The 26,763-nt window shown below is 37.5% G+C and overlaps 2 protein-coding genes across 20 annotated transcripts in view; one reads left to right on the top strand and one right to left on the bottom strand.

Moving 5' to 3' along the window:
- Positions 1-1,447: 1,447 nt before the first annotated feature.
- snap91a (synaptosome associated protein 91a) overlaps positions 1,448-26,763 on the bottom strand; it is a 46,307-nt gene continuing 20,991 nt past the window's right edge. Inside the window, exons 13-29 of one of the 19 annotated variants that reach the window (XM_077720255.1) lie at positions 25,723-25,817; positions 24,945-24,959; positions 24,584-24,763; positions 23,123-23,200; positions 21,381-21,623; positions 20,317-20,400; positions 19,964-20,032; positions 19,570-19,692; positions 18,709-18,780; positions 17,583-17,774; positions 16,248-16,445; positions 16,149-16,167; positions 15,870-15,960; positions 14,996-15,064; positions 14,308-14,445; positions 12,944-13,039; positions 1,448-1,462 (exon numbers count right to left, since the gene is read on the bottom strand). In XM_077720255.1, coding sequence (XP_077576381.1) covers positions 12,959-13,039; positions 14,308-14,445; positions 14,996-15,064; positions 15,870-15,960; positions 16,149-16,167; positions 16,248-16,445; positions 17,583-17,774; positions 18,709-18,780; positions 19,570-19,692; positions 19,964-20,032; positions 20,317-20,400; positions 21,381-21,623; positions 23,123-23,200; positions 24,584-24,763; positions 24,945-24,959; positions 25,723-25,817 — 1,747 coding nt within the window. In that variant the 3' untranslated portion in view covers positions 1,448-1,462; positions 12,944-12,958. Of the gene's footprint in view, positions 1,463-12,541; positions 12,753-12,943; positions 13,040-14,307; positions 14,446-14,995; positions 15,065-15,869; positions 15,961-16,148; positions 16,168-16,247; positions 16,446-17,582; positions 17,775-18,708; positions 18,781-19,569; positions 19,693-19,963; positions 20,033-20,316; positions 20,401-21,380; positions 21,624-23,122; positions 23,201-24,583; positions 24,764-24,944; positions 24,960-25,722; positions 25,818-26,763 lie in introns of those variants that run through there. The other 18 variants (XM_077720259.1, XM_077720276.1, XM_077720254.1 and 15 more) reach the window with 18 other exon arrangements.
- prss35 (serine protease 35) lies at positions 4,758-10,472 on the top strand. Its single transcript, XM_077720277.1, has 2 exons — positions 4,758-5,011; positions 8,024-10,472. The coding sequence occupies exon 2, from the start codon at positions 8,042-8,044 to the stop codon at positions 9,308-9,310; it is 1,269 nt and encodes a 422-aa protein (XP_077576403.1). The 5' UTR covers positions 4,758-5,011; positions 8,024-8,041; the 3' UTR covers positions 9,311-10,472.

Genomic DNA, 26,763 nt, shown 5'->3' with positions numbered 1-26,763 from the left:
ACATAAATTTAGACTCAACGCAAGTGGCCTGCTGAGTTGTGTTAATGTCTAATATACCTGCACATGAAAGCACAGCCATTTCATTGGGCCCTCTTTTTATCTTTAATACGTTTGTTTGATTCTCCGTCATTTAATAGCTTGAGCCTGTAATAAGCAGTAAAGTTGTTGTCATGGTGGCATGAGTGTGTTTCTGTTTGGTGTTGGTTGTCAAAATGAATGATTTATTGAGGGGCCATTGCTTTTACTGGACACTATGGGATGAGCTCACACAAGTAAAACGACCTCCTGCCTTCCGCAGGATCAACCCCCATTTGTTGTTGGACTGCCCTCTCAAATGAACAATAATTATTGGTCCATAAGGTATTTTGACAAAATCTCACCACATACATTACCGTAAGACCCTGAAGAAATCCCAAAAAGTTATTTGCTCAATGGCACATCTCATGCGTAATTTAGACACATGACAGCAAAACATCAAGATTCGGTCATTCTAACAATGTGAATTAAGCCCAAGGTCTGACACAATCAACTATTGATATGTCAATTTATAATCCTGACATGCATAATTGCATTTCTTGTATGTCCTCATGCATATGTGCAGCAACAATAATACAAAGATGAAATGAGGGGAAAAAATGCAAGTCACAATAGGACAGTATTTTACTCACCACTGGGAGACTGTGTCTACCTGCGACAGGTAAATAATAGTACAGAGGTTTTATAAGTTCAATACATAATGAAAACGCTTTCCCTATATTGTAGTTATTCAAATATTGCAGTAGGCCTTGGAACCTTTTCACCGCGATAAACAAGGTATTATTGTAAACCGTTTTACCAACTAAATTAATCATAAGTATTCATTAGGTATATAGAGGGAATGAGTCTATAAGTCTGCTACAAAATAATAAAACATTCAAATGTAAAGTTTGTCAGATGGCAATACATCTAGTGGCACCACTAGTAAAATAATGGCTAAATAAATAAGGAAAAAGGTACAAAAAGATTGACAGTATATTTATACAACACAGCTGTTATACCTAAATAATATCTAGTTTAGAAAAAAATGGATTTATCTTTGAAAATGTATATAAATGTTTAACTAGTAATGGAGATTTGTTGAAATTCTGTCTTTATTTTGCGTATCAGTATTTTTATAAAACTCAGGCACCCAGGGAAACACTTCATGAAATATTACATTGGTTAAAACAACATCATGGCAACAGCTAAAGAATAAAGCTGCTGGACATCATAATGGTAGCATTGTAATTCTAGACATGGTATAAACATTTACAGTGGAAAACCTGTTGTGCATTTAACGTGAAAAAATCTTCAGTCCTTGTGGAAGTGATTCAAAAACAACATATCACCCAGCGTGTTCTTCTGTGAAGGGTTAATTGACTCAGAACATACAAGGCCATTGGGATACTGAAACAATACAATCATATGTGCGGGGAAAAAAAATGGATAGATATTTCATCCTGATTCAATATATACTTCAGTGCAATGATAACGACTGTATTTTTAATAAAATGTCTTGCGACAAGAAAATTACGGATTATTGATGAATTATCTCTCTATGTGTGCTCACGTGTGCATGCAGGATTGTAAAATAGGGATTGCTGTCCTATCAATGGTGGTCTGTTTAGAGGAAAGCAGTTTTGCTAAGACCTTTCAGTTGTCAAAATAAAGGCAGTGAAAGCAAACTGTAGCCCACTGCAACCTTCTGAGTGGGTTTATTAGAGAAGTCTGTCCAATGGTGTAGTTCGCCTTTCTGCTATGCACAGAAACGTACTTACTGTAGAATTTGTAACCCCTCTGAAAGGTCATATTGAAACAGAAGGGTATGTAAATAACAATGGAAATTTAATGAGCTTGACACCTTTTACGCATTTTACTCTTCCTTCAATAATTAAGTATCAACCACACCGCATAGAGAGTACTTCCCATGAGGGTGTGATCGCTGGTACAAAAGCCCCTCTATACTCAATACACAGGCCTGACCCCTCGACCAAAGATTTCACTCAATGAGTTTCTCAAAATCAAAGCCTGGAAATAGAGACTTGGCTACTGTACATTACTTTTAACTTTGAATTTAAGTGACTTTGTAAAAATATATCTGGCAATTTTCATAGTATCTGTTACAGCAGCTGTCAGTTGTTTTCACAGCTAATGGCACTACTGTAGCAGTTTCATAGTAGCACATTGTGACAGTCCGTTCTTTCTGAAGTTGTCTAAAACCATTTATGGTTAGTCGTTAATTGTTCTTCCTTAGGCAAGGCAAATTTATTTGTACAGAACAATTAACACAAAGTAAGTGGTTTAAAAGAGATTGTTCGACAATTCACCCTGAGAAATAATGTGTATCTTAAAAGCTATTGGCTTCTAAGGGAGAGTTAAAAAAAAAAAGGTAGTGGCTTGTCGTCTAATAATACAGTAACTTCAGATCACAAGTTTTAGGAGGCTTTTCTAATGAAGATTTGTTTACAACGACAGGGCCATTAGCTGGTGGTTTTAGCCTGGTGTCAATAGTACACCAATAAATATAACCTGATTTGACAATTTGTAGAAAATAAATGAATAATTTTCAAATTCCAGTATTTGATCTTGTGTTCAGTGAAAAGGAACAATTGTAAGATATCAACTATTCGATGGAAATGGACCGAAATGTTGTTTCCGTTCCGGGCTCATCACTCGCGCAGTATGATAGTGATTCGATTCAAACCTGTATGGTAGAATCTCTCCAGAATGTAACCTCAAATTGCCTTGAAATGTATGCCATAGCATGATTGGTAGAATACTAATCAGACGATGGGGGAACATAAACAATAGAATGGATTGCTCTGTATTGTTTTTGCCCAATGTGGACAACCACCCATGCGTATGGTCATTAACCTCACATGTAATTATCACGGATCACGAGTTTTAACTTCATCAGGTGTGTCCGGCCACCCAAGGCTTCGCCTCACCACTTAATTCTTAAAAAGCACTTGTACACACAGGATTACTCACGGATATCATCAGTGGTGGAATATTATTAACAGATGGGTTGGAAGTATGCTTTCAAGTAGGGGTTTGTACAGTATAGAGTAGTTCAGATTTGAACAAAAATGACATCATAGGAGTCTAATTTTGTCTCATGCCAGATGAAACACGTAATGCTGCTCAATATTTGCAGGCCGCCACTTTAAAAAAAATCTCATTGTAACAGTACTTGTAAACAAATATGGTGCAAAGATCAAAATCACAAGTGCTACAGATTGAGGCAATGGAGATAAACCAATATGTCGGCCAAACTTTACATACTGTATGAGGTTCCTCTTGTGAAATCCCGTTAGGTACTTTTTCCAGCTGAACTAGCAGTACAAATTTGGAAGACACCTCACACCAACCATTTAGGTGCACCTGGCCCCATGTCCACATGAACCATCACATAAGTTAGAATTACATAAATAAATTGAGGCTACATACCCACATATTTCTTTATATAGTAGCAGGAGCTGAATCTGATGGGAAAAGGAAAAGAACAAGCACCCGCACTAAATAGACAACGCCTTTTCTTTCATGAGCAATGTTAGTTGGTATGTATAACCACCCATACTAAGGATGATAGCTCCTAAATGTTGGTCTAGAGGACAGCAAGTTGCCATTATTCATACACCATCTTGAGAGTTTCTATTTTTTGGGTTCTGAATCTTGCTTTGCATGCATTCACTGTGCTTGCTTGGGCTTTTTACTATTTGTGTTGGTTTGGTTTAAGTTATTGTGTCAATGGTTGTTTGTTTCTATGCTCGCAAGTCTTTGGGCCGGTGACCACTTTTGTATGCTTTACAACTTTCAGCCATAGTAACCCTATGCCTATTAAGTGGCATCTTTTAGTACCTGATTTTTCAGTGAGTTTTTAGAGATTACATTATGTTAGAATTTACAGTATATAGCGTAATCGTTGCACAGCAACATGCTATTCAGGCAACAATAAGTCCATTAGAAAAGTAACATTATTTCTAACAAGTATTAAAGTAATATTAGATTGATATTTTTCAAATGAAAGAAAAATCAAGGTTAATGAATAGATAAATAATAGAATTCTGGGTTTATTTACCCATAACATTAGCTGCCTCTGCACATTTATGGGATATTTACCTCACATTTGTCACTCATAAAGTGTTCAGAACATCAGCTCCAAGAAATTGTGAACATTGTTGAGTAAAAATAAAAATCACGAGTAAAAAGGAGAATTTCCCTCCCTACAATTTTCATGACGTAATTGTGTCAACATAAAGTTCGGGCAATCACTCTGCTTTTTACCCATCCTCCGGTTTGGAAATATTTCCTAGGCTTCATTTTCCTACATGGGAATTTGCCCCACTTCACATTATATGTTAGAAGTATTTCATTAGATAAAAAATAAATTCGATATTTGTGCAAACTTACACTCCGGTGGAGGTGTTCAAGTCTAAAGGCTGAATAATAATTGTATCTCTCCATTTAGTTGACAATGTGTTGCAGATATTGAGAATGTAGGAATCCCGAAACACTAGGACACCCCCACCCCTCATGCTGAACGCAATGTAACAAATTCTCAGTCCCAAAGACAGAATGGTGCTTGATTATGCTCCTATCGTGTCTTTCATTGCAGCCTGCACACCATCACAACTCTTGTTCTATGTGGCTCTTGTAGAATACAACACATTGACTTGCTTGGACCACTTGCTCTAGCTCCACCCATATGTTAGCAGAAGGCTTTGTCACCAGAGAGGGGAGAGTCTTTTCAGATTTGGTTTTGCCTCCCCTACCTCTCTGCCTCTTTCCTCAGCATCAAGTGCTTTCAACCTTTTCTGCTGCCACTTAGGAGGAGGAGCAATGAGTAGAGGAGCTGTCGCCCTACTGATGCCACTACGCCTGGAATGAAGTAACAACTACTATTTTTCCAAAGGGCACCCTTTGTGTATTTTTCAGGAAGAACTAACAAGCTACTGCGGATTTGACATTTCCATCTAACGGATGCAAGCAGGTATGCTTAACGGCTTATTTTTTCTCATTTCTTGTAGTGTTTATTGGTTTAATATTCCCACATTTGAGATACTTTCACATACTTCCAATAGATTTAATTGCTTTTGGATATAGGCTATAGTTCTTACAAGAGAGATTCAATCTATGGAGTCCTAAAAAGTGTACTTTTAAATAAATGTACAAATTTCTTGTTTTGAATTACATTATAATCAAGAGGACTACACTTCATCTAATTCTAATATGTTTAATTTACTCAAAGTTGCTCATCTTACTTGGGCGGAAAATAATTGACCTAAAAAGTGAGGGTTTTGTGTGAGTAAGAGCCATGAAAGCAGTACATCAATCTCTTTCCACTCTGAAGAGTAATTGTAGACTTTCCAGTATTTGTGTGATGTTTAAATCTGGCAGAGAACATGTAAGTTGAAAAGACACCAAAGGTCATTTTGTTTCAATTATTAGGACTGTTGTGCAACTGTCTGAAGTTTCATTTTTTAATGTTTTTTTTTAATTGGCTCATTTTCTTGGCTTCTTCTTTAAAGGAAACCTGAGTGTTTCCCATCAGCCAAGTCTTAAAGTTATTATTTTTTTTTTTGCATTTTTGGAGGACCTGGCCAAATAATAATAAAGTTAATGTAAAAAGTTCACCAACTTATTAAACAAAATATTACTTCAACCCATATCATTACAGCTAATATTATGGTTAAGGTCAATTTTGTTGGGTTAATTAGATTTTTAGTTTGTGTAATGTAGAAAATTCAAACAAATTAGTTTCTGCACTCCAGACTGGAAGTAAGTTTTGGACAGCAGATTCTTTTCAACTAATCAATGACCATTAAAGCACAGATGCAGAGTTGCAGCTCAAGGTAATACTGCATTTCCATATAATTGGAACGGAATGTGGTTTTGGCAGCCACCAGGTCCAACCCACCCCAAGCCACACCACACCGCACACCACCGGAGGTTTATCCTCCAGCTGGAAAGTGCAGATATCAGATTGTCTGGAGTGGCATCCAAAATGACTTTCTCTCATGAGTTTGAAAGTTGTCTGCCTGACCACAGCATAGATCACGATATGGTTGGAATTTTCCAACCCTAGAGTAAAAACCCTTATACATAGAGTTAAAAGTATTAGGCTAACATGAATCCAAAGCCGCTTTTTCTTTCATAGGTTGTCAGGGTTGTATCGATGCCCTGACATAAAACATATGGTACACGTGTGATGTCGTTTACTGACACAGGAGAAGAGTGGTACTGAGGAAACCAGACGTGGTCATAAGGTTTACCATTGTGGCAAACCTTCAAGCCAATGTTGAGCTCATTCTCAGAATTATGGTTCATCCTTACCTCAATTTTAACCACAGCTGTGAGTCAAATTGCATATAAATCTCTTGTCCATAAAGCTGATGCAACAACTTAGCAAGTCGCCCGTGTCTCCATAGACTATGAATAACGCTACCCAATCATTTATTGCAGCCTTGCAGAAAAACCTGGACAACTGATAGTGGTGTGCTTGAACCACCAAATTTCCTCTGGAAAAAAATCAGTGTAGAACTCTAGTACACACTGCCCTCATCAGGCCAGACAAGGGGCTGCTTTTTGAGTTGTTTAGTGTGGACGGACACACTAAACCTAACCTAAACCATTCATTCATTTTCCTCACATGGGGTCGTGGGGGTGATGGAGCATATCACAACCTAAATTAGTTGCCAGATAATATCAGGGTATAGCAAGACAAAACAACCATTCACGCACATACACTACAGACAATTTGGGGTGTTCAATCAGCATATCATGCATGATTTCGGGATGTGGGAGGGGGTACCCTGGGAAAACCCACGTAGAAGTGGGGAAAACATGCACACATGAAGGCCGAAGGCCAGAATTAAACCCCTTGATCATAAAAAAGTAAGGTCCCATACCATTCTTCTACCGCGACTCCCCTAACCGATAATTCATTGATTTAATATTTTCAACACCGCTTGTTCTTGTCAGGCTCGCAAAAACCTGAAGTCAATTCCAGATGCGTTTGGGCGAAAGGTACACTACAGCCTAGCCTGGTCACCCGCAAGTTGTATGGTGTACAGAGGAAGGCAGACAACCATTCACACCAACAATCAGACCACCACCGAGTGGGAATCAGACACCGGCTAGCCATACCAAAGTCAGGTGGAAAAAACACTATGCCACTGGGTGGCCCCTGAACCTACCAGGATAGATATTAAATGTACACTGATCTGGAAGAACGACAATGTATCTTGTCTTTATTGTAACATGATGATGTCATCATACTGCTGACGACCACAAATAAAATTAATAATATGAAGATGATGATAAAATAATAGGAGCACTATACATAGACATATTAAATGTGACATGCGTATCTATCCAAAGCAATTCAATATCATGACCTATTCATCCTTTTATGATGAGATTTCAGAAAAATAACCATTATATTAGAGAAAAGAAAAGTTGAAAATCTCGACGTATCAGAAAAAAATAGCAATGTTTTAAACCTGCTGTGTTAAAGTAACAATTAAATTTATAAAATCATAAGTACAATGAAGAATGAAACAATTCTGCGGTCTTGCGGCCTTGGTAGATTTGCAGTGGTCTGATACTCCTTCCATTTCAATATGATTGCTTGCAGTATTCCTTTAAATGTTTACAGCTTGGGAAATCTTTTTGTTCACTAATGAGATTTGACTGTATCCATATCTGCCTTTAAACTTCTCAACAACAGTATATCGGACCTACTTGGTGTGTTAGTTGCTCTTTATGATGTTCTTTTCATTTTAACGTCCCACTTTTCAGTTTTGTATTTATTAAAAAAGTTTAAAACGTGGCGAAACATTGAAAAGTTTGCAAGGCACTATATATTTCAGTTACATCAGTGGCGCTCAACGTTCATTCAATGCACGCAGAAATGAACGTTCATTGTCCGCACGGAAGTCAGAAGAAATAAGCATCGAGTGGCTATTAACACTTACCATTTCTCTCAATATTTATTTTTCAGAGCCAGGCCCAACTAAAAATGGGCCCTATACACCTTCGTGTCCTCTTCCCAGTGACGATATTGGTTCTGGCCGCTGTCGCTACTGAGCTGACAGCATCAGTTGATGACGAGTACACTTGGCCTCAATGGAATTTGCCTTTGGTAAGGAAAAGGCGCACGCTACCTCTGAGCAGTCCCAACTTCTCAGCTCACCCCAAAGTCGAGGTGAACGGAACATGCGGGATCGAGTGCCAGCGCAGTCTCCCGTTGCCCTCCCTGGAGGAACTGGAGCAGTTCCTGTCCTACGAGACAGTTTATGAGAATGGCACACGCACATACACTTCGGTGTCCGTGCAAGGTCTCGGACAGGTGTCGAATTGGTCCAGAAATGAGTCCTCTCGGTCCCGTCACAAAAGAGAGGTGTATGGCACAGACACCCGTTTTACTATTGCCGACAAGCAGTTCTCCACTAAATATCCCTTTTCCACCACAGTCAAAATCTCCACGGGATGTTCAGGAGTTCTGGTGTCTCCCAAACACGTATTGACCGCTGCCCATTGCATCCATGATGGAAAGGATTACTTGGATGGCGTCCAGAAGCTTCGCGTTGGTATACTGAAGGAGAAATCGAGAAAAGGGAAAGGTGGCAAAGGAAGAGGAGGGCGAGGGAAAGGCAAAAAGAGAAAAGGAGACGGCGCTAAAGAAGTCAAGCAAATGGAGGAGAAAGGATCGAGTCGAAATGGTAAGGAAGGAAAGGGTAGAAAGAGCCGAAGTCGTCGCAGCGCAGTAGAGGAGAAACCTTCCTTTCGGTGGACAAGAGTCAAGAAAACCCAAGTTCCTAAAGGTTGGTTTAAAGGTGTGTCTGATGGACTGACTGCAGATTACGACTATGCGGTTCTGGAACTGAAGCGAGCCCCTAAAGTCAAGCACATGGACCTGGGTGTGATTCCTTCGGTCAAGAAGCTCCCCGCAGGAAGAATTCACTTCTCTGGTTTTGATGATGACCGACCGGGGAACCTCGTTTACAGGTTCTGCTCTGTATCCAAGGAATCCAAAGATTTGTTATACCAGTATTGCGACGCCAAACCTGGCTCAAGCGGTTCTGGCGTATACATCCGTCTCAAAGAGCCAGGCAAGAAGAAGTGGAAGAGAAAGATCATCGGGGTGTTCTCTGGCCATCAGTGGGTGGATGTTAATGGTGACGGGCTGCAGCAGGATTACAATGTTGCAGTAAGGATAACGCCTCTCAAGTATGCCCAAATCTGCTATTGGGTTCATGGGGACTCAAGTCAGTGTCAAGTGTCCTAAGAAAACACAAGAGGACACTAACAAGGTCCCCACAGAAAGAAAGCAAAGCAATCCGGTGCCCGTCCCGCTTCTTGCCTGTGCCTCCCACCACATTCATCTACGAACAGCCATACAGACTCAATGTTGACAACAACAGGAACTCGATAGCACATCAAAGAGAACTGTGGCTTTTTAATTTATTTGCTAAAAAAGGAGAGAAAAAAGAACAACCGAGAAAAACGTGTTTACGGATTATTCCGATCTGCAGTTTTGCATTCGATTTTTAGAGAAAAAATTCAAGAATTGTGTCTAAATTGTCTAAAGGTGTTATTTTTGTTTGGTTGTTTTTATTGAGGCTTCATTTTCATATTAATGGATTGTGATCAGCTAAATGACTTGACCCAGTAAAACAGTTATGTGAGATAAAGTATATTTAAAAAAAACCCAACAGATTAGAAAATAATCAATACATGAATGAGGAACTTCTAGTAAATTGGTGTTTTGTATGTATGTAGCATTCTATCACTTTCTGTCTCAGTAGAGATGGTTCTAATGAACCTTGCGTTGAAATAGTCCCACCATCGTTTCTATTTTATTCAATGTGTTGACATGGTTTCATTGGTGTGCACATAATTATATTGGTGCTATAGAAGACATGGTGTTTATTTATCAAACTAAGCTTTTTATTCCTAGGGAAAAGGGAGCTTACTACTGTAACTATGAATTTGAGGCTTTTGTGCCAAGATTGGATTTAACATTTCAATAATATACTTAATTATTTAATTATTTTTCATCATGCAGAGGGTTTAATTTGACCGCATATGTCAGAATATTGTTCTATACAAAGAAAATGTAACATGAAGTAAAATGTTTTTTAATGTTCCAAAAACACATTTTGTAAAAACTAATAAATACGAATCTTCTGATTTTAATGGTGCATGTGTATTCGTGAGTATAACTAAATCTTTAGTTAACCCGCGACAAAGAGCGCCTCATAGTTTTCAGCTTCAGTGCATGATAAAAATGTTAAAATTCGCACTGAAACGTAGAAAGAGGATGGCAAAGACCCTTCATTCAACTTAAAAGAAAAAAAGAGGAGGAAGAATTTGGATTTTTTACGTGTTCAGAGTTCATCAAATTTGGGACTAGCATTCACAACTGACCATCACCATGTTCCTTGTGCGCCAAAAACATCCCACAGAACCATCTTTGCCTCCTGAATATTCAGTCAATGATCCAATCACTCTCAAAAATTTACAGAAGCATTTCCTGCCCTTTAATAAAGTTCTCAATAACCTGCTCAGAAATTCTTCAATTTTCCATCATTTTCACTTTACCATCATACTGCACAGGTCATTTATTTTCAATTGAAGAGCTATTGTCACTGTAAGTAGCATCAAAAATAAAATATTATTTTAGTAGTAGTTTAGGAGAAAGTTTATGAAGAAAAAAAAAATCAGCAAAAATACCACCTACAAACTTGCTGAAGCAGTTCTATTTTGATAATGACAAAATACAAAAGGTTAATATGACAGATGAGAGAAATGACGCGTACTATAACAACAATTAAATCTGTCATTTAGTTTATTGCATTGCAAAGGGCTTACATGCACTGGGAAGGGAAGCAATACACAAAATAAACAAAAATAAAACTCTTGTAACTCAGTGCATGAAAATGTTAAATCTGAAACCGATCCTTTTTGTACAACCTTACGCTTTATACAATCCGCTCAAAAGCCAGAGATGTATTACTGTACTTCTGCAAACAGTTCAAATTCATATGAACACACAAACACTCAAAGCGCCCATGAAATTTAAAAATGAAGGATAACAATGTGGGTCAATATGTTAGTCAAGCGTCATCATCAACTGCTTTCAAGGGAAAGACCGAATATTGACGAGAAAGGGGAAAATGCATTTAATAAATGCCATCCCATTTGCAAACCATATTCAGTTTTAAATCTATCATGTCAAAGTATTTCTCTGAATTATTAGCTAGTGATTTTATTATGCATACATGAAAAAGTAGAACTGTTTTATTGAGAGGGAACTCACTACCGGCAAAATATTTTCATCAACAGTACATGATTTAAGAAATAAATGACTCCTGACTAAAATTAGTAACACAAAAAATAAACCACAAATAAAAAGAAACACAAAATTTATGTTCTAATACCTCAAAAAGCCCACACACCTTGTTTCATACAATACAATATTAGATCATTTTCTTATTATCTTAAATGATGACAGAATGACACTCACACGGTTCCTTACAATTTCATGACAGATCACGTTGATACTTCTTTTCAACAGACATACATTACAGTACAGAATAAAGACGTATAGTAATTGTTTTAATCACCAAAGGAGTCTATGTACATCAATTAAGATCTTGCCTTTCTGTAAACAAGACAACAGAATTCTCAAACTACAGGGATTCATTGATGCTCTTGTCCAATTGGATTAGTAGTAGTACAACAAAGAGGAGCTCCTCCCCTTTTCCAAAGAGGCAAGGCCCAACACTGTGTGGCACTCAAATCACCAAAGTACAACCATCATTAAACACAAGAATTAAACCAATGCACATTCACCTTTTTTACTTGCACTCGAGAACATTTTCAGGGTTTCATGTGAAGTTTTGCTTGAGGACGAAAAAGATTAAAACATCTACATGAGCACGCACTTGGACTTCTTTTCTCATATATATTCATATACATACTGTTTATTATCCGCTATGGTTCACTTTAACAGCTTGTGCTACAACATCACACAGGAGAAGGAAACAGGAAGTGGATGGAGGAGCTTCAATCACGTCAAGTAGCAGACAAAAGAGAATGATAGGGCGTCCTCAAATCTTGACAGACGCAGGGGGAGAGACGATGGGAGCATCTGACTCTGGCGAGGAAAAAAATCTACAACGACAAGTGCGATGTCTACTGTCATTATTTTACTAAAACAAATATTCTAGTAATATTGAGCTTTGTTCTCCGAAATGGACTACATCGTACAGATTGCTTGCGATAGGGCGTTCAGACAGTGACTCTAAGCCAGGGGTGGGCAAACTTTTCGGCCCGGGGGCCACATTGACTTGAAAAATTTGACAGATGGGCCGGGTCAGCACAAGATACGATACAAATAAAAAACTGCATTCGTTAACAGTACATATGAAACATAAACAGAAAAAAAAACACTAAAATATCGACATAAATAATCATCATTAAAGTAAAATGTACAAAGTAAAGTAAAAAGGAATGTATTAAGACATTAAAATGTAATTTTAAAAGATAGAGGGGCTGTAAAACACGAAAAACAAATAAGAGTGGACAGAGATAATGCCACTGGCTTCCGCGTGATGGCGCCATCTTGGGGAAAAAAAACACACTTGGACAACGCCTCGCAGGGCGGATGTGGCCCGCGGGCCGTAGTTTGCCCATGTCTGCTCAAAGCTAATGATTTCCAACCACTGGTGTGTCGTGAGGGGTGGACAGGTGTGCCGTGGAAAATGACAAGCAGTCATACATTTTTATAGTCCAAGAAGAAAAGTCATAATATTTACAAGATTAAAATTGAACTATATAAATTCCTTATGTTGCTTTATCTTGAAAATGTTAGTGTCGTAATATGTGTCTGCAAAATAAAGAGTTCACACCATACCTTTCATTATGTGTGTTATAAGAAGTCCTTAAGGTCAAGCTCTGCCAGAGGATCCTTGGGCTTTTTGGGACTCTGGCTTGCGGGTGCAGAAGAAAGCTGTGAGAAAAGAAAACAATCTATAAATCTATAAATCAATATCTTTAAATTGACTCGCCATGAAGGGTAACATTATTCTCCCAACACCTAAAAATGTTTAACATTAGGCTTTCTGGGCTCACCGCATTATGAATTTAAAGCCATCATAAGGTAACTGTTGCTTTTAGGTAGAGGTGTCCAAACTATTCCGCTAAAAGCTGGAGTGGGTGCATGTTTTTGTTCAGCTGATCCAGCACAGACAGTTTAACCAACTCGTTTTTTTTCTAAAACCAGCAGCACCTGTCGGCAATCAACTGATTAAACTGTTAAGACACCAGATTTGTGAAAAGGTATTCTCCTTTTTGGTTGAAATGAAAACCTGCCCCCACTGCAGCCCTTGAGGCTTTAAAGAAAGCACGGGTGTCCAAACTTTTCCACAAAGGGCCGTAGGGCATGCGAGTTTTCATTTCAATCCAGAGGACACCTTTTCACCAATCTGGAATCCTACAAGTGCAATCAGTGGATTGCAGTCAGGTGCTTCTTGTTTTTTTGCAGAAATCTCATTGGTCAAAGTGTCTGTGCTGGATTGGTTTGAACAAAAACCTGCACCCACAGCGGCCCCCGAGGACCGGTTTGGTCACCCCTGCTTTAAAGTGACACTCCAGTCATTTTAATTACAGTAATACTTTTTCACCGGCACAGGGCAGTGTTTCACCGGGATTCGTGTATAACATGAACTTTGCTTCAGTTTTTTGGTACAACATTTTGTACCTTATACTCGAATAAATACGGTATTCAAATAAATTCCTCCTTGCATTTCTCCATCTCTGCCCACTTTCTAGTTGCATATTATTATCAAAAAAACACAATTTAAACAACCTCAAAAAGGTATTCTAAACTCCCCTGCATTATATTTTAATTTCAGGTCATTTAGATTCAAAGGACTGAACAGGACACGTTTAAAAACCACCACCACTAACAAAAATGACTGTTACATCCTTTGCTGTCAATGGCAAGAAAAGAATTAACATGAATATCAAATTAGTGAACCTGTATTTCATAATTTGGGGATTTTTTGAGGATTCTCTACAATCCAAAAATAAGCCTCCTAATAAAGTTAGTAACCAAAGTTATCAATGTAACATGACTGTGCTGAATATTTAAATGTTATATACATTACAATGCCAGTACTGTTAATAAAGGTTTTATGATGATTTCATTTTAATTGTTCAGAAATCCAATTATTCATTTGACTTTTATAATTTCAAGGCATTTGGGTATGTTGTTACCGGAGCTCCGGGCACTGCTCCTCCTCCGGGTGCAGCTCCGACCATGCCAGCAAAGGGAGGTCTTATCATGGATTGACTCATTATTGGTTGACCCATCATGGGTTGCATCATGGGAGCTCCTGCCCCTCCTGCAGCAGCCTGAACACAGTTTATACATTTCGTATAGTAAAAACCAAGAGGCTAAAAATAAAGAAAACCAAGCACATAGACAAAAAGTTGAGAAGCCCAATTCATTTATTGCAGACCTTGTTGAATAGACAGTCTGTGTATTTAGTGTATAACACAGCATTTGTACTGCAGATGTCCCTTGGATAAAAAATACCATTATTGGGATGTAACGATATAGAAATGCAGTACTTACAACATTGAAGTAATTGTTCAGTATTTTTTTTTTAAAGAACAATTTACTTTTGCCCAATAATTTTAAAAAGACTCAGTTTAAATTTCAAATAGTTGTAATTATTCTTCTTGCTACAAGAATGTGCAATTATTAAATACATTTTTAAAAAGATATTTAAGTTGTATAGAGGAGGTTACAATTTATTAATGCTAATGTAACTGAAAAAAACTACAAAACAAACTAAACCTATTTTTTCTTAACCTTTTTTTAGTTTTACTTTCAGTGTGGGATTTGAACCAGTCTTTCTTTCACCAGAACCATTTTCTTAACACAACTGTGTGCACTTACCATACCAAAACCAGACTGTGCATTCATAGGTGGCATGATTGCTCCACCCGGTGGTGTTGCTCCACCAGCCTGAAAGTAGTTCACCAAATTACTCAATGTAATTTTGTATAATAAATGAACAGATGTACGTAGTTTGCTTGTCCCCTACACGTTTTGGTGAGATATGAGGTTTTACTGTAGAGCACGGGTGTCAAAGTGGCGGCCCGGGGGCCAAATCTGGCCCGTCACATCATTTTGAGTGGCCCGGGGAAAGTAAATGTGAAAAATGAGTGCCGACATTCTGTTTTAGGATCAAATTAAAATGAAGAGTATCGATGCATATTATATTTCCTGATTTTCCCTTCTTTTATACAATAATTGTCATTTTTTTCAATCAATTTTTTGTTTTTAGTTCAAAAATCATTTTGTAAACTCAAATATATATATATATATATATATATATATATATATATATATATATATATATATATATATATATATATATATATATATATATATATATATATATATATATATATATATATATATATATATATATATATATATATATATATATATATATATATATATATATATATATATATATATATATATATATATATATATATATATATATATATATATATATATATATATATATATATATATATATATATATATATATATATATATATATATATATATATATTTATATTTAAAAAAAGCTAAAATAAACATTGTTTTAGATCTTTAAAAAACTGAATATTCAGGGCCTAAAAAATCTAAGTATTATATCCAAAACGGCCCGGCCCACGTGAAATCAAGTTAAAGCGGCCCGTGAACCAACCTGAGTTTGACACCCTTGCTGTAAAGTCTAGTCATTGTTTTTTCTTACCATGGGGGCCCCTGGGGTTGTCCAGCTTGTGGGGGCCACATGAGGGGTCCAATTGGCACCTCCAGTCAACTTCCTCTCACTCTGTGGGTCCCTACATGATTATTATTATTAGATAGCCTAATGAATTACTTAAACAACCCACCATCTAACATGCATCACAATTAAAATTCAATAAAATGATGGAACCAGATACATTGTTACAAATTGAATATACAATAGCAAATAATGCAAACCACACAAAAAAAGCAATTAGGAATGTAATATAGACAGATTACTTACTTTTTCTTCACACCTAGGTCTAGAACAAAGTAAGAAAGAACAGCAACAATTATTTTTTCCATTAATCTCATTGATAGTGAAACCCTACACTACAAATACCTCCAACCAGGTTCGCCAATGAAGAGTCAAGATCCCCCCCAATGGTTTTGGTAGGTGGTGGGGTTGCAGGCGGAACAGCTGAAATGTTTTCAACTGTCACAGTGCTGCCAATGTTCCCTGCTGCACTTCCTGTTGTACTTCCCCCGGTGCTCTGCGGCGTTACTGCGGGCATCAGTAAATCACCTAATCCATCAAACACTTGAAGAGAGAGTGGGAAAGGTGTCACATCAAAAATCCAGTGCGGATTACAAGGATGATAATCCTAAATATTACTAGAAAGCAGGCAGTGGGCAAATGCAAATCCAGGCAGTATTAAAACAGGGAAACAATCCAGCAGCAACAGGAATGTTAGTAAAATATAAAGCCAGATGGATTGATCCATATTTTAATAAAGAGATAGAAAACAGTACTAATTGGCAACATGTACAATTGTACATGCCAAGCTATTTCTGTTTATTTTTAAATAGAGTGCTAATTTGAAACTAGGTGTCACCATGTTTTTTTTTTATGTGGAACATTGTTTTGCCTAAATCTTTACTGTCAGGGGCGAAAAACGATACTTTATTCTAAAAGAAACAGCATATTGCAAGAGTAATACTTATAGCGTATTGTCATCTAATCCACATTTTTTACAAGTGCATTAGCAGAGGGACTCTGATCTGGATAACATGTAAACAAAATGTGAATTACTTTGTACAGTATGGTTCCAAAATCATTTCATAAACTACTACTACCATGCAATGGCACTATAAACTACATCAACAGTATGATGGCATGTGGACAAAAAAAATCCCACTTGAGGTGATTCTAAAAAAGCGAATATTATGCCACATGCTGGAGACAACAACTAAAGATTGTGATTACATTTAAAACATGCAAAAAAATCCTTAAATGTGAGGCAGACTTGGAAAAAGTGCACATGCTGCAATGCACTGTGGTGTTCAACTCACCAATTACATATTAGAAGAAGCAAGCAAAAGGAAATCAGCAGAGAGGAACGAGAGAAAGATGAAGTTGGGGATGGTGGTGAAACATAAGAGAGCATGTGTAAGGCAGAAGAAAGCACAGCACAATGTGCTTAAGAGATAGGACAGAAATCAGATCAATCATTGAGACAGAGGCAAGGTGTAAATATAAGCACTCAGCAACAGTCATAGAAGCGTGTTGTTATATAGTGTTGTTATCCATGCACAAGACAAGATTTGAGCAATAATACAAGCAGCCTTTTTGGGGCAAATGCCTCAATCGCTACCTTTAGATTTACGACACATTTAGGAAATGATAATGTTTAGGTGATTTGAAAGGTTTACGTCACATGAATTGAATGCAACTCACTTGAAGCATCAAAGCTACCAGATGGCGCCGTTGTGGTCTTTGCAGCTTGAGTTGTGGCTGGTAACATTGGCACGGCTGGCACAGGGGGCGTCGGAGAGGGAAGTGAACCGAGTGCTTCAAATCCTGACTCAAGAAGATCATTTTGCATTGGAGCTGGGGCCAAGGCCGGGGCCAGGGTGGGAGCCATGATGTCTGAGCAAAGGAAAATAAGACTGATTTGAATTGACTACTTTTATTGTCATTACATAAGTATGATTTAAAGCTTCACCAATAAGTACACAAATAATCAATAAATAATATGACATAGTAGTCATGACTTAATGGTATCGGAGCTACTCTATATAAAGAAATATCTGTATTTCTAAACACAAAGCAAAGATACTAACTTTGTCTAGTCAAAATAACTATACATTAATTTGTTTTAAGTCAAAAAGATTAATGCTCACACATAATGGGAATTGCATAATTGCATTACACAGCATTTTGTATTGTTGTAATGCTTTAAAGAACAACAAAAAACCCAGCACCAAATGGAAAGAGAATATAACAATACCAACAAATTGGGTGATATAAAGTATGTATTTTAAATAATAAGTCAATAAACATTAATCAATTATAAAGGTGGGTGAATTGAATATATTTAACAAGTAACTTAACATTGATAATATATGCAATACATGTATAAATGACAAGATGTTCAGTTGCCGGTGTAAATATAGTGTGTATGTAGTCTTTGGTTCATTCATTTCATTAATTTTCTGAACCGCTTTATCCTCATTAGGGTCGTGGGGGGTGCTGGAGCCTATCCGAGCTGACTTCGGGCCACTAATATCATTAAAAAAGTCATCAAGCATTATGAGGAAATGACAAAAAAATGAATCAGTAGCCAGCCGGTCCCACGGGACGTGGAGACAGACAACCATTCATGCTCATACTCATACCTAGGGGCAATTTAGATTGTCAAATCAGCCTACCATGCGTGCTTTTGGAAAGTGGGTTAGGGTTAGGGGGACAGATTCCACACAGGTGGACCAACCTGGATTTGAACCCAGGTCCCCAGAGCTGTGAGGCCAACACGCTATCTCTGAAACAAATACGTTTGCACTGTAACGCTAAAGATTTCTACCTCCCAACAGGTCTCCACCAGGTTCCACAGGTGCAGAGCTCTGCGTGTCCTTCACAGTGCCACTGAAGGAGTCTGAAGGGTTATCCACAATTAAACAAAGGATGCAAGTTAATATATAAACTATATAAGTTGCTAAAAGCAATAGGAAAATTGACAAGGAAGGAGAAAGAGATGGAACATTAATACAGAGGAATGTTTTCTCTAAAATTCATTACATGTGGAAAAATCTTTAAATAAAATAACAAGTACATAATTGTATACATTTATAATGACTAATTTGTAAGTTTATGGGTGGAACAAAATCCCCAAGTGTATAGAAATAAAGTTAAACTATAATTTAAACAAATAATGACTTGTATTGTAAAGGACTAAAAACTTTACGATATAGAAAAAGTAGTGATTTAGATAAACAAACAATATAGTAATTGTGTTACATCAAACCGATGACGTTAGAACAAGGGGTAGGAAAACTATGGCTCGGGAGCCATATGTGGCTCTTTTGATAGGTTTATATGGCTCTCCGCGAACTGTGGTAAAATATGGGAACCACTGGTGAGAGGTTAGGGTAAGAATCCCAATGGGAGCAACACGTCGGAATTAAACTCTTCTGCATGCATTCTCTCATTGATACTCATTGATTAGCGACAGTAAAATAATATTGGCAAAATAATTCACTTTTTTTTACTTTTAAAGTGGTGAAATGAATAATAAATGCTCACATTTTCATGTATTTTTACTTTTAAATTCTGAGTATGGCTCTCAAGTAATAATATTTGAAAATATGAATTGTTTATGGCCCTCTTTGTCAAAAAGGTTCCCGACAACTGCGCTAGAATATCAGGTGTAAGATTTTCTAAATACCTAGTAGGTCAATAACTGGGGTTGGCTCCTCTTTAGGTGGAGAGGAGGCCTCAATGGCAGTATCATCAACAGGAGCAGGTGTTGGAGAAACAACCTGAGCTGCATCAGAAGCTGGAACAGGTTCTGATAACGATAACAGGTTGAAATAGGAAGATTAACAAGGAAGGAGAAGTAGATAATGGCACATTGATATAAAGGAATGTTTTCTGCTAATGCAAAAGTATTGGGATAACATTCTATAGCAAAGGAAGCAAAGGAAGAAAGGAGACCTTCATGCATTTTTACCACTTCTTAGAAAAAGAGGGCTGGTGTCGACGAGTGGAGGCTTGCTACACCCTTCATGAAAATGTAGAAGAGCGAAGCAAAGCCATAAAAGTAATGCACCTTAACTCACCAGTGACAATGTCTCCAGATGGAGCCGGCTCAGGCAAAGGAGAAGGGCCGCGTGAAACAGCAGGGAGGTCTAATCGACCAACGCAAGCAAGAGGCAGAGTGTGAGAAAGAAGAAAATGGTGGAGGTTGGGGAGCAAAGAAACGTATTAGCCTTGCGAGTAGAAACAGCTCAGGTAAGTAAGCAGCCTCTGGGGGGAACACAATGCTTGTGGTTTTCATGCACAGCTCTCATATCACTTGGATAAACCAAAATATGCAGTAGGAATGGATTATTTGACTGAGGTGTGGATATATGGTAACCAGAACAAGTGAGCAGGTTTCACACACAGATACATGGGGTTTTAGCTCTTGTACCTGAACCAAAAAGGTCTACGTTAGGAGTGGTGGCGGCTTTAGATTCGGTGGTGGGACTTTGCTCAGGCATAGCATCAAGCACATCTAGGACACACAATCATAGTATGTACATTGAGATTTCAAGTCCAGTGCAAAGACAATGAGGAGTTAACTAGAGAGATGAAGGAAAGCAGAGAGAGGTCAAAGGATATTCAATGCAATGTACAGTAGAAGAAATATAGTGGATAAATGTCAGATTACGATCCGAAGGAAAAATTGCAAAAGCTTCATATTTGTTTAAAGATGTTGTGATGGACTTGATTATACTTCCCAAGTTTGAGTTCAAATTCTATTCAATATATTGACCTGGAATTTAAAGCATCATTTTTTTGGTGTATTTCAGCTCAGTTTTGGAAACTACGCAATCTTTTACTTAAAGTGCAAAATGTACAAACTATTCATGACTTGTTGCCAGCTATTTTTATCAGATTTGTTTTGTACATGCGTGAGGTTAGGCTAAATGTTAGAGGTTTCTGTGTTTTGTTTAGTTACTAATCACAGCAAGCAGAGTTATACTTGATGATCAACAGATAGGAATGACTATAAAAAAATTATTAAACAATTGGCCAAAACAAAACAGGCAATTAATATGAATTATTTTTTTTTGCTTTTGCTTCTCATGCTTGATCAAGGTGCTTAGTCCGATGGTTTAAGGAAAGATATGATGAAAAATATATACACAGTGTCCCCTTATTCATGGCTAAAGGTAGTAAATGGCAAAGATTAATGATTGCAAAGTGCCAAAAGATGACAACAAAGCAATCATTTCGTCAAAAAGAAGCTCCTTAACTCACTTCAACAAGATCAGGCTCAAAGCAATGAAATATCACTGAAAAACTACAATAATAATAGTATATAGGGGTCACTGTGTAGAAATTTGAGTGAAAAGGACTGATGATCTAGTTTCACCAACATCATCATTAATGACCTCAAGAGCAAGCGCAAACAATTCAAACAATATTATTATCATCATCATCATAATGCAGAGTGATGGGGAGAGCTTAATGAAAGCGAGAGGACTTTACCACCAAAGAGATCTAGAGTCGGAGCAGCTGCAGACTCTGTGGTGGTGGTGTCTGTGGTGATATTTGTGGCGGTGATAGAAGGGGTGGGGGCAGCAGCGGGGGCGGCGACAGGGGTAGCGATGGGCGGCTCCTCACTAGAGGTAGGCGGGGTGATGGCGGTGGCACCCGTGTCAGTGGGTTTCATAGCAAACAGGTCCAGCCCTGTAGAAATATCTGCACTCCCCTCGGTTGTAGCAAAAGGGTCTTCAGCAGGAGAAGCAGTTGGGGGTGGAGGTGAGGAGTTAGGAGGGATGTGATGAAAGAAGAAGGGAAGGGAGTGTAAAACATGAATATATCACAAAGGTAAGTTGCTTGTGGATATCTTAGTGAGACTTGGAAATAAAATTAAGGCAAGTTGGTATTACACAAACCATTATTTTCCCCCAAAAATGAGCTTTGAGTCTTATTATTTTAAATGTAATTAACACTAATATTTAATATGGTGCTACAAGTATTTTTTTAGGTTAGTAAGGACAATTATCAGAATACAATTCAAAATGCATTCTTTAAAAAAAAAATTAAAACCTATATATAAATGTTTTTAGACAAAAACTGTAAAGATTCATGTTTGCTGGAATGGAGGAAAAATGGAAATTTCAAATGGAAAAAATTCTGATATGACCTTTTGTTGCTTTTTTCAGATTATTTATTTTGTTCATTTAGTCAGATGAAATTGTTTCTGTATGTGTGGACAATTCAAGTGAATATTTGGTCAAAAAGGACAATTTTACCACCCTACACCTCGTCTCGTGCAAGGAGACGGCGAAGCATTCAGGCTTACACTAATACCTAGGGGCAATTTAGAATGTTCAAAAAGCCTACCATGCAAAATGCATTTATCCATGTTGGTGAGGAAAATTACTGGTGAAGTGGAGGCATTTGGAGTGTGGCTGAATTTAAAACTTGTTTGTAGTTCCAATAATAACACAGTACGTACGTATATACGTACCAATCATCAATTATTATTGTAATTACTCCACTACTGACCCTTATATAAAGCAAGTTATTCATTGTTTTGATTGCTTGATTGGTTGGTTGATTGATCTGATAAGGAACAGCAAATATAGATGAACATATTTAAATTAATGTTAATGATATGTAAATATGTAAGTTTGTAGCCGCCAGCCAATTTTCCATCTTTAGTCTCTTGTGTAGGTATCTGGCTGTAAATGGAAATTGGAATCCAAAACTGGAAAAAGCTGGACTGTGAATGCACTTTCAAAGCCAACCAGTCTGATTACATCGAGGACTCAAGAAATCAAAAACTAAATCACTGTTCCAAGACTCAAAGATAGGGTTTTGGGCAATTTTTAGGTTTGTAGTTTGTAGCAGCCAGCTAATTTTCTATCTTTAGTCTCTTGTGTTATATGGCTGTAAATGGGAATTGAAATCCAAAACTGAAAAAAAGTTGGAGTGTGAATGCGCTTTCAAAGCCAAACAGTCTGATTAGATTGAGGACTACAGAAATAAGAAACTATATTACTGTTCAGAGAATTAAAGTTAGAGATTTTAGGCATTTTTAGCTTACGATGAATGTATTAAAAAATACTTGTCGATGAGTTTTATAATCAATAAAATCATCGCAGCTCTTATGTATATTATACATTATTATGTATTTTTAGTCGTGTTTCTGATGTATGTATATATATATATAGTATATATGTACGAATGTTCGTGGGCAAAAGGCATTATTTTTCACCCACCAGATTCACCAAATGCATCAGTTGCAGGACCTGCAGCCACTCCAGCAGAACCATCTCCTGGGGAAGGCGCAAATGCATCTAGGATGTTACACCAACACACGACAAACAAGATATGGAAAAACAAATGAAAATGGGTAAAAAATAAAGAGAGGTCAGTACCAGGGAAAGGCAAGAATACAAGAAGTATGCAGCCCAAACCGACATTTCTTTGACTGAACCATCAGGAAGAGTTAGGCTGCATAATTCCGGATTCATTGAGATGAGTCAAATTGTCACAAGTTGCTTACTCTGTGACAAGAGGGAGCATGATAAGGTTGACTGGTTAATTCTGTCTTTGTCACGTGGCCAGCGGTATTCATTTCTGTAATTTCCTGATTTATTTAGGTGGGTTGCTGTCTTTTTTATGCTCAACATGGCAGGCTTACCTCTCGTAATCAACCTGTGTGTAATTAGCCTAACCCTTACATACCCATCTGTTTTAGTCTGTTGCCAGTTTGTCACTTTGTTTTGAAAGCTAAACCACGATGATTATCAATGTTTCATCTTTTTAGTTTCCTGCCCCGTCCACGTTTTTGGAATCAGGTGTTTTGTGTTGTTTCCCTGAGCTGGACTGTGTTCATATCCAAGTCAATAATCCTTGGTCCCCAACCTGCCTCTCGCTCTGTCTCATGCGTTTGAGTCCAGCTGGATGTTTACTTCCAATAGTGTTTTTAACAATAAAAACATTGAATTTGATATCTTGAGTAAATGGGAGAATCTGCTGATAGGTTGCCCCTTATTAATGAATTCACTACCGATTGACAGCAAACGATGTCCCATTCATTTTAACTCGGAGATCTGACAATGAATGACCATTTTTCAGTATGCTATTGACGGTGGTAGAACAACGGTTCATTTGAACTGTGAGGGCTGGCAGTAAAATCTCCAGGTCAGCAGCCCCAGTTCAAATGGATCCGACGTTTATTTCGGTTAATAGTAGGGAATTCATTTAACTTCTGTACTGCACATCCTTGAAAGGGTAGCGGGGGTTGCTGGACCTTATATTAAATTCGAGATTAACAATTTAAAAAAAGACAAAGTAGAAGTCAGTATACAATGAAGACATTTTTGCAAATGAGGGAAATCAGCATATTTTAAAAAAGTGAGTCATCCTAACACCATGAGTATTTGGAACACCATAACTGAAACTAAATGTTCCGTGCATAATCGATTAATTAGTAAATCACTTTTGAGTGAGGCAGATTGAGTAAAATCCATATAGTGACTCACATTTTTGGCATATGCTTTATATGATTAAAGGTTGGCCATGTTTCTCTCCGCAACAAGTTGCATGATGGGGAGAACCATGTCAGAAATTACGTGCACAGAAGCAACAAATATGAGATGTAAAAGAGTTCTATCCAAAAGTGGATAAAGGAGTAATAATAATGATAGTAATGCCTACTATTTGGAGTGACTGACCTCCGAAAAAGTCGATGTCCCTAACTGTTGAGGTGGCAGAAGCTGAGACAGGCAGGGAAGTCGGTGCTGGTAAAGAAGCGGCAGTAACAGCAGTGGCTGCAGGTGCAGCGGCAGCATCAGAAGCAAGCGCGTTCTTTTCTTGTTTAGATTCAGTAGCATTGTTACTGGCAGCAGGAGTTGCTATATGAATAATTCCACCAAAACAATAATAGAATAGTCAAAGAACCAAAAAGAGAAAAAAGGAATACAAGAGGAGAAGAAAAAAGGTTTTCTTCTCTGCAGAAATTATCATAAAAAGAAGCCTCTAGCTGCCACTATTATTGTGCATAACATGCTTCTTTAAAGAATTGAGATTACTCACCATCAGCCAAAAGGTCTGCACAAGAAGACAAAGAATATTGATGGATGACAGAATTTGGGGTAAGAATGAAGACAAAATCTTACAATGAATATTTTTGGTCATTTTTATATCATTTAATCAATATTGTTGGTGTCTGAGGATGTTTGTCTGAAGATGGTCCTTTGGTTTCATTACAAAACACTGTTTCCTAATCCAATCAAAGTAGACAAAACATGAAGATAACCTTTAATTGCTTCAATTTAAATTTATAATGAGTTATGTGTGTGCCAGATGCTGTGTTGGCCAACAGGTAGCACTCTGGCTGGGCTGTTTCCCAGTTGCCCAGTGATTAAACTGGCCAAGCTAATCAATGAGGATGTCCTGATAAATGCGATACAGATCACATAAAAGCAAGGGGTCTCCAAACTATTCCACAAAGAGCCGTAGTGGGTACAGTTTTTTGTTCCAACTAATCCAGACATTTTAACCAATGTGGTTTCTGCTAAAACAAGCACCACTTGATGTGATTAACTTGCACATGCAAGACACCAGATTGGTAATAAGATTCTGTCCTGTTTAGTTGGAATGAAATACTGCACCCTCTGCGGCGCTAATTTGGAGATCAGTGCTTTAAAGCATGCGAATCGCTTGGAAAGGTTAATTTTCTGGTTCTTTGTCTTTAAAAGGAGAGATCAGACCTAGTATGAGTGGGTAACAATGGATCACGATACAGCAGGGGAACACTGTGTAGGAATTTTTAATCAGTTTTGGGAATTTGCTCAAACAACAATTTGCTCACCTCCCCATCCTGTCATAGTAGAAGGTGCTGCTGTTCCACCAGTTGAAGAAGATGACATTGGATCAAGGTCCAACAGGAAGCCATCATCAAGGGCACTTTATCGAGGAAAAAAGAGAATCAACAATATAATCTAGTATTATACCTGGCAGATGCAATAGGTCTCACAAAGTACGGACAAATAGGCTTAAGGACAGTGTTTTTCCCACATCCATCAGGACTCTAAACTTACGGTAACACGAGACACAATCCCTTCTGTGTAATAACTTTGGGTTGAGGTAACGTGAAAAGACGTTGGGTGGTGATCTGCCTCTCACTGGCTGATTGAAGGTAAGTGAAAAACGGGAAGGTGATTCGATGTATCCATCACGGCAGAATTCCGAATTACGAGTCTGAAATTATCACTTATTTGGGTCTTTTGCCGGGAATAGCACCTTATGGAGAAGCACTACCAATTTCGTCATACGCAGCTGGGTATGATGAGTATTAGGCTTTTGTCGAGTCAATGATGATGACAAAGCCTATGTCCGATTATTGTTATTATTATTATATATAAATATATATATTATATGTAGTTTTCCCTTGATTATCAGGACTTTCATTAATCATGAATTCACATCTTTGTGATTTTTTTCTGTTATGAATTTTTTTTATTATATTTTTAAAGCCCATAAAAATATGAAAATGCACACTGAAACTCGCAAGCGGAAGTCACTCCCATGTCTTCCGCTTGCTATCAGGGCTCAGCATTGACAAAAAAAAATAGTTACATTAGGGTTGACCCTACCTTGTGATTTTTCAATCATTGCAGCCATATTTGGTCTACATTAACCGCGATATTTGAAGGATCATTGTATTGTTTATTAGAGTTATTGACAGATTTAAATTGGAAATAAGATATTTGAAATTTTAGTTTTCTTAAATATATATTTATATATATATAAATCTGTTTTTGCTCTAATAGCCTTTTAAAATTGAGTATTTTCGTAACTGCCAATTCACACCCACATTTTATGTTGAATAAATGTAACATTAGTTTTTTTG

The sequence above is a fragment of the Stigmatopora nigra genome, chromosome 7, assembly GCF_051989575.1.
Source record: "Stigmatopora nigra isolate UIUO_SnigA chromosome 7, RoL_Snig_1.1, whole genome shotgun sequence".
NCBI lineage: Eukaryota > Metazoa > Chordata > Actinopteri > Syngnathiformes > Syngnathidae > Stigmatopora > Stigmatopora nigra.
The sequence above is the reverse complement of the archived record's forward strand: the minus strand, read 5'-3'. Positions and strand labels throughout refer to the sequence as shown.